Raw genomic sequence first — 8,690 nt, 5'->3', positions numbered from 1 at the left:
TGGCTGGCTGTGTGGAAGGAAAATAACCTACTTTCTGTACTACTGCTCTGGCACCAGATAAGTAACAACTTAAGAAAAACTATAGAAATGATTAGTTATTTCTCCAGTACAATACTGTATCCTCTTTTTAGCTATCTTGGCCCTTCTTTAATACCATATACTTTATTCACATTTCTACACTTCTATGCCAAAAAATTATCAAATAGTTTATTAGTTTTCTCAGTGAAGTCTTGTTATCTATCAGCTGAGAAGACAGAAATGTCAAGCAGTAAAATTAATCTGAAAAAATTAAATTATATGGCCAGAGTGAGGGTAAGGTGCTTGCCTTGCATGTGGCTGACCTGGGTTTGATCCCTGGCATTCCATATGGTCCCCAGAACACCACTAGGAGTGATCCCTGAGTCCAAAGCCAGAGCCAAGAGTAAGTTCTAAGCACTGGTGGGTATGACCCCCAAACCAACACACACACACACACACACACACACACACACACACACACACACAATCATTCTATAGTAGGCCTTATGGAGAAACTTCTAGGATCTAGGTTTGGCTTCTTTTTGAAAGGTGAAGGCTTTTCTTACCTTTCAGTTTTGGGAATGATGCATAGAGGACCACCCTGGGTCTCTATACAAATCATATGTGTCCACCCTTCTAGCTGTCTCCCCACTCCCTGGTCTGTCTCCATTTCAATTGGCTCAAGTGTCATCAGTGGAATAGTTTGTGTAACTGGGTGTGGCACACTGACCATTTCTTTTCCTCCTGCTTTTTGGGGAATGTGAAGCTGGGGGCATAGCGCATTCCAGGACACTCTTCCCCCGCCCCCCTCCACCCCCCGAGTGAGAACACAAGAGAAAAAGAGGATGAAGATGAATGTTTACAGGTACTGTCTGAGGGGTCAAAATATGTTCCATGTGACAATTTCAAAAAGCTGACAGATGTTGTTTAATATAAGTAAAACATAAGCTTTCTAAAACTTGCTTCACATATAAAGGAGTGGCTACTGGAAATTATGTTGTAAAATGGAACAGCACTGTATTATAACATAAGCACAGTTACTGGTAAAAGTAAACTTAAGAACTAACAAAAGGCCTTGAAAAGATTCATCTTAAATAATAAAGCAAGATTTAACTCCTAAAGTGTTTCACTAACCATTTGAGAATCTAATAAATTGGATTAAAATTAAATGATCTGATCAACACTCAGAAGAACCATCATAGCATGTACACAAAATAGAGAATAAAATTTTAATGGTATCAAAAACAACTTTTTGGCTAATTTAGTACTTGCTGGAATAAAGTTGCAAAATGTTACTCAGTAACTGACTTAGCTTCTAAATCAAGCCAGAATTACACATACTCTGTATATCACTTGAGTATATACAAGTACATTCCGTGATAACATGCAGAGACATGGAAATAAGAGTACTGTAAAATCAAAATCACCATCTCTACTGATGAAATAACAACTGAAAACAAAAAACACATGTTCAATAATCTAACATATCTAATTTAGAAAAGGGCATTCTGAATGTTATTCTTTTCAAGAATTCAAGTTTCAAATGGTTAAATTTGTTTTCTCAATGTGAAAAATGGGAAGCAGATATATATCAACAGCTATGATAATATATTTTAAACTCAAAATCAAATTAAAGGGTCTGATCAATTTTCGCTCTGCATGGGTACAAAAGGCTCTTTGCATTCTGGTAACTAAGGATTGTATTCCCTAAAGCTTAAGTCAATTTGAACGTCATACCACATACAGCAACATTTGCTCAAGTACCTTTAATGACACAGTCATATGAGACATGAATTTAGCTTGCCTGAGAACTAAATTAAACCAACGAAATAAACAGGGTGTGCAAATGACCTGAGTTCACAGGAGTCTAAATTTGAAAGTGATTACTTCAGCTTTGCTAAAAATCTCATCAAAAGCCTCTTATAGCAAGGGTTTCTTAGTGAGTTACTTATTTTGGTCATGAAGTCTTGAGATCTTTTTCTAAACACTAAAAAGAAGTGCTTTTTGATGTGCAAATTTAATAAAAGGCCAAAGGCCAAGAGGACATTGATGGTGCTGAGTAAAATCTGTAAGTCACAGATTCTACCTTCTTACAAAGAAAGGAGGAGGTGAGAAGTGCCACTGACCAACTCCTCTCCCAGTTTGACAACGGTGACTGGGAAGCTAAGAGAATCCTTGCAAGATAAGCAAAGACAGCACCTTAAGTGGAACCCAGTGGAAGCCACTCAGAAGTGAGGATTTGATGTGGCAGAGATGGCTACTGATGTCTGCTAAATCTCCTCCTCTGTATGTGAGAAACCAAGAATGTAGAGAGTGAAATACTGGTTTCACAGTTAATTCTCCAAATTATCGATTATAACTTGTGATTACTGCTTGCAAACTACCAAGAGGTTACAGGTAAATTATTAGTCATCGAACAAGAGCATATAAAACAACACAGTTTGCCTTCAATCTAAGTTCTTTTGATTTTCTCTGTCATCTAATTCAAGGCACTTCAAATGTTTTGGTGCCTTAGTTTATTAGCTAGCTTGTAACATGAGAGTAATATTTACTTACCTTAAGGAGCTACTACATAATTATTCAATCTGAAAGCACTTTGAGCTCCTCAGATGAAAAACACTGTGGAAACAATGATAGCTCAGGAAAATTCTTCCTATGCCTCAGAATCATGATCTATTGTGCCTTATGTCTCAACCATGTCTTCTTAAACACTTATTTAAAAGTAAAATTTGTTAGTGGCACGCCATATTTTTTATATACATTTGGCACACAGATGTTTATGTATTTAAAATAGTTATCATACTCCCCATCCCAAATAAGTCTACCAATTTTCCATTAAAGTTAATGAACCGTACTCATTACGGAGTACTGTCAAATTTAGAAAAGCTTAACTTTCTCTGAGGTACATGTGACAAAAACACCCCCCTCCCTCAAAGTAACTGACTAGTGTTATTTGAGTGAAACTGTAAGCCCCCACCCCCCGCCCCAGAGCACTTCTAACAGTGCTCAGGGCTTATTCCTGGCTCTATACTCAGGGATCACTCGTGGTGGGTTTGGGGGACCACTGAGGGTGGTGGGGATCAAACCCAGGTCAGCTGTGTGCAAGGTAAGTGCCCTTCCCCTTGTACTATCTCTCTGGCTCCCGAAACTGCAGGTTTTTAGTGGAAAAAAAAATTATAGGAGTATACCACAGTGTCTATATATTCATCTGAAGAGTACAAAGATTAATTTCTGAGAAAAGATCTGAGTATCATAGAAAATAAAGATGCTTCTAAATTGTTTAAAGGAAATATATAAAAATGTACTGTTTCATACAATGACATAAAGCAATTAGAGGTAATAAATTATACAGTAGCTCAAATATCTCTTTTTAGCATTAATCTTTCTAAACAAGTTAGAGTCAAAACACTTTAAATCCATTACTCTCTTCTTTCAAAGAAATTGTGGAAATGAAAGCTTTCATAGCAACCTAAAACAATAATACCACCTTGTAATCACAATACAGAGAATACACTGGATTGTGACCACTTGGGCTTTACAACATATTTGTGGCTAATAGATTCGAACTTGAAGATACCTTGATATTAGGGAGAAATTATATTTATAACCCTTAAGTTTTCCCAAAGCTTCCTCACTTCCAGGTCCTTGTGTGGCTCTCTGCAGGGGATTTACTGGACTCGCAACCAAAATGGTGGAAACGGTAAATAACTCCTTTTGACTGGAAAATTGTTTTGTTTTTAAATAAAGTGCTTTCAAATTCAAATATTTTCTTGCCCTAAGCAAAACTGAAACATACATAAACCTGAAATTTCTGTATCTCAAACACATACTTTAACAGAAAAAAAAATCAGTTTTGGGAAACTAATGTCCTTCAAGAGTTCAGATTGGATCTAAGTTGGGTTTTGCATCATTATCGTGCTCATGTTTATACATGAAAGTTAAAAGAAAGAGTGCAACATCCAAGGACGACCAGTAGGCAGTATGCGATGTGACAGCTGACCAATAGCGGCTCTCCACAAGGCCTTCTCTGAGTTCAAAATCAATTCTGTGATCCAGTTCCACTAGAAAGAAAAGAAGTCAGCAAATAATTAAAGATTATAAAACAGAATGTTGTACATAGGCTTACTAGAATTGAATAGAAAAATTTCGGTAATAGCAGTGATTCTTCTAACTACCATTTCTTCTTTCTTCCTATTGTTTAGAGGGACTTTCCATTCTAATCTTATGGGGAAAATGTTCAGTAGCTCAGGATTCTAATTTGGTAGATTCCTTTGTATGTACGATTAGGCCAATACTAAGAAAGAAAGAAAACAAAATGTTCAGTTTGTATCGCATGACTTGAGTTGATCCCCTTATCCATCCATGGGAAAAGATTGTTCAAATGGAATTCCCACTAGACACCAGAATTGATGTATAGTACCCATTTATGCTGTTTTTCCTACATACATTGCCAGAATAACCTATAACTTATAGATTAAGGATATTATGTTTAAAACAGTAATAAAATGTGACAATTGTAACAATATTTTGTAATGAAAGATATATAAAATGTGTTTTTCTCAAAATATCTTGAGATCACAGAAAGCAAAAGGGTGGATAAGGGTGGATAAGGGTACTCATCAAAAGTACTGGATTAAAGAAACAATATTGTACTGAATTAAAGAAACTAGGCTCAAATTCTGGCCTTCCCATTTAATCTTTCTGTCCAATCAAAAAAAGTAAGGAATAAAACCCTCTCGCAAAATCATGGGCCAGGACAACATGTCACAATGCTTGTGGGAGTACAAGAGGCCACTAAAAGTCTCCTTGGGTGGCCTTCTACATCAGTGGACACTGCGGCACATGTTAGAAGATAACCATTTATAGCTGTCTTCCCACTTGGCTGAACTCTTCAAGGGCAGCCCTACCACACTCTGGTCTCCATCCAGTCAGTACTAATGTGTGTCTGAGACATAAAAGTACTCATCAAATGTTTATTGAGTAAAACAATCTACTGCGTACTGGATAGGTTAAACTGGGAGGAACAGGGCAATGTTAACAACAATGCTATCCTCAAACAACTCAATGAACTCAACAGTCTTTTTAAAAATCAAACCCACAGACAGTCCTGGTAATTAATATCTGTCAGAAAAAAAAATTTCAATGAATCCTAACTATCAGAGAGGTGCAGTGGATTCATTTAACAAATCCTAAGAGATACATTACTTAGAAAATCAACCTTCTCATCTTTAAGAAATTCCATTGAAGCCTGGGAAGACAACTTAAGGGGCTGGAGTGCATGCCTGGGACTGTCCCTGGCATGAGTAGGCCTGAGCAGCGCCACATCTGAGTCCTCAGGCCTATACAGTCAGGCCAAATATTGCTGGGAGAGACATGTCTAATATCCCCAATATTAGGTTAATATATTAGAGTCACGGTCACGGTCCTCCTGTTGTTCATTGATTTGCTCGAGCGGGGCCAGTAATGTCTCCATCATGAGACTTGTTACGTGTTTGGCATATCGAATACGTCACGGGTAGCTTGCCAGGCTCTGCCGTGTGGGCGAGATACTCTCGGTAGCTGGCTGGGTTCTCCGAGAGGGGAGGAGGAACCGAACTCAGGTCGGCCATGTTGGCTACTTGTAAGGCAAACGCCCTACCGCTGTGCTATCGCTCCAGCCCAATATATTAGAGTAACATGCCTAATATCAGATCATACATGCTATTAATCTAATCATATTGATTTAACATTAAATCAAGGTTATAGTAATCTCATGCATATTAATTTGATTAATATATTACATTAACCTAATATTAAATTGATAATATGAAATATATTAGAGCAATGTATCTAATATCTCTAGGTGCTGGGACAGTGCTGAGAAGGTTCTCCTCTGCTCCTCCCTCTGCCATAAAATCAAACCAACAACAAAGAACAAAAATGTGAAAAACTTCAATAGAACCACAGAGTATTTGTAAGGATCTATTTTAAAGACAAAACAAAAATGACTAAATATTACCTCTTTGAAATTGGTCTAAACTGAGGAACTTGCATAAAAGGTTGGGTTGTTTTTTTTCCACAGGAATTCTGATGATCACTCATACATAGGAAATCACCTAGTTCTAAAGAATGATTTCATTTATATGCTTAGCAGACACCTAATTTGTATCAATGCGACTTGGGAACTTAGTTTTTATGATAAAAGATGTCCATGGAACTTACCAAACATTGTCATCTACAGTTTATGTATAGCCTAAGCAGTCAGCATGAATACCAATGAGGCAGGGGAAAAAAAAAGCCATACAAAATATTGACATAAGGTAAATATTTTTTTTCTCAGATTATAAACTAATCCATATGGACAGGAAGTAGCTGAAATCTGTAGTATAAGGATGGCAATGCTTTTTTTATCCTTTATCTTTTCTATTCCATGGGGCATTTGTGTTAGACCTCTTTAGGAGCATTCAGATGTAACAGGAAGATACAGATGAAAACTGCAATTTTCAAGTATGATGAAGAGGAAAGAGTCTGGGCAAAGTTAGTTATTTAAAAAAAAAAGAGAAGAAAAGGAGATTAAAAAACAGGCATTAATATTGGTGTAGATCAAGTTATAATTTCTAAGAATTTATTCTCAAATGCCACTATAGGGTGCTCTGTTTGATCAAGAGTCTTAGTTGTCATAATGTCAAAGAAAGGACTTTTTCTGTTTTAACATGTTATTTGGATTTAAAAAAGAAACTGTCTGGAATTTAATAATATGCTTTAACAGTTGTATAATACTGTCTTTTATCGCATACATAGACACTCAGGTGCTAAATTTGGTATTTTCCAGTTACAAACCATCGTTCTTATTGCCTAAAATGGCTTTAGTAAGAATCAGCAACTAGAGACTGGCCCTCCTTTTTCTATTTATTGGTAGATTTCCCTACCGAAGTGCACTTGTTGGTCACACAGTATGCTCAGAGTTTATTCATGGGCTCTGAGCTCAGATATCATTCCTGGCAGGACTCTGGGGACCACATGGGGTGCCAGGGATTGAACCTGGGAAGAATAGTACGAAGCAAGTGCCCTACCCTCTGTACTATCTTAGGACCCAATATGCACCTCTTTTATTTCTTATTGTCTTTAAAAGGTTACCCCAGGTAGTCTGACTGCCAGTTCAGTTGACCTCACTGTGTGTTGGTTTTGCAGGCAAATGGATGAAACTAGGAAGGCTAGTGGATATCTCTCTCTTTTTTTATGTAGAGCATGGAATTCCCAGGTAGTAATTTTATAAACAGCAGCATTTTATATATGCTTTTGGTTTGACCTTAACCAAATTAAGCACAAAACTAGATGGAGTAGCTTTCGACCTACTTTCTCATTATTACTGCATCAAGAATGGGTGGTACTATACAGGATGTCAATTTTCCCCCTAGTTCATCTCACAGTTAGATCGAAGAGAAAGGAAAACATAAAATTATCACTTTATCCTGCTTTCTTTCCTCAGGGTTAAAACTCCTTTGCTTACAAAGAAAGTAATGAGATTCCTGAACAACTGAAGCAAAACAGAGAAAAATTCTATTAGGTTTTTAAAAAAATCAGCAGTAATTTTCTATATTATTTTAAAAACATGTTCTCTTTTTTCCTGCAGAGTCATGCACACTGGCTTATTTTTTTTTCACTCTGCAAAGTGATTTTCTGCAATCTACAGCAACATGAAGGTAAAAATGTCCATCAGTATTGTGCTTTCATCAAAGAACTGTCTTGTACACAGGTCTAAAACTGAAGAAAAAAATTACACACATAAAAAAATTATGTACATCTTAGTAGTATAACATGTACTACTGGGACAAATTTCTCCTATTAAAAATATGGAGGGGCTGGAGCAATAGCACAGTGGGTAGGGCGTTTGCCTTGCACGCAGCTGAGCCTGGTTCGATTCCCAGCATCCCATATGGTACCCTGAGCACCACCAGGGGTAATTCCTGAGTGCAGAGCCAGGAGTAACCCCTATGCATTGCCGGGTGTGACCCAAAAAAGGGAAAAAAAAAAATCTTAACTTACCTGGAGAGAAATTTGCAAAAAGTCTTAAGAAATATGAAAAGTTATCTACTTTTATAGCAATAATTCAAGTCATAATTGTAAGTAAAATTGTTTTTGTTTTTAAGCAGCAGCTTTTTTTTTTCTATTGACCTAACTTACAGAGATATTCTCAAGAAGTGATCTTACATAACTGCTCTGTCTGGTCCCTGATCATATTATAGTCACTTTTTACAGAGATGAGCCTCTTTCTGCCTTTTTTAATATTTAAAGGAAAACTAGTTTACTCATAACATTTGTCCTATAACCAAGAAAACCATATGTAACTCTTAAGTAAAATGCATAGCAGAACATCAAGCAAATAAAAGTATTAGTAGAAAAAACTGTTTACAAATATTTGTGAAAGATTCATTTTTAATAAAGATTAAGCTCAGATTTCTGGTTGGTTGATGTCTTAATTTTGTGTTGCACAAAGCAACTACTTCATGTGGTTAGGTAGTCAGCATTCAAGAGTTATTTATATTTTGTGAATTAACACAGTTTCAAATACTAAATTTAATAAAGCTCCCCAAGTATGTGATTGAGTACACAGGGGGAACACAAGGTTGGATACTTGGCATCACTTGGTTCCCTTGGGAGGGGATGTGCCCCCTAGCACCATTGGCCCAGAA

General features: G+C 36.7%; 1 protein-coding gene across 7 annotated transcripts in view; it reads right to left on the bottom strand.

The window, feature by feature from the left end:
- Positions 1–1,233: 1,233 nt before the first annotated feature.
- The window catches only part of DDHD1 (DDHD domain containing 1), an 81,478-nt gene continuing 74,021 nt past the window's right edge, over positions 1,234–8,690 (bottom strand). For all 7 annotated transcript variants that reach the window (XM_056133425.1, XM_056133428.1, XM_056133429.1 and 4 more), the window contains one exon: positions 1,234–4,079. In XM_056133425.1, coding sequence (XP_055989400.1) covers positions 3,898–4,079 — 182 coding nt within the window. In that variant the 3' untranslated portion in view covers positions 1,234–3,897. The remainder of the gene's footprint in view (positions 4,080–8,690) is intronic.

This window comes from Sorex fumeus, unplaced genomic scaffold, assembly GCF_029834395.1.
Source record: "Sorex fumeus unplaced genomic scaffold, SorFum_2.1 ptg000098l, whole genome shotgun sequence".
NCBI lineage: Eukaryota > Metazoa > Chordata > Mammalia > Eulipotyphla > Soricidae > Sorex > Sorex fumeus.
The sequence above is the reverse complement of the archived record's forward strand: the minus strand, read 5'-3'. Positions and strand labels throughout refer to the sequence as shown.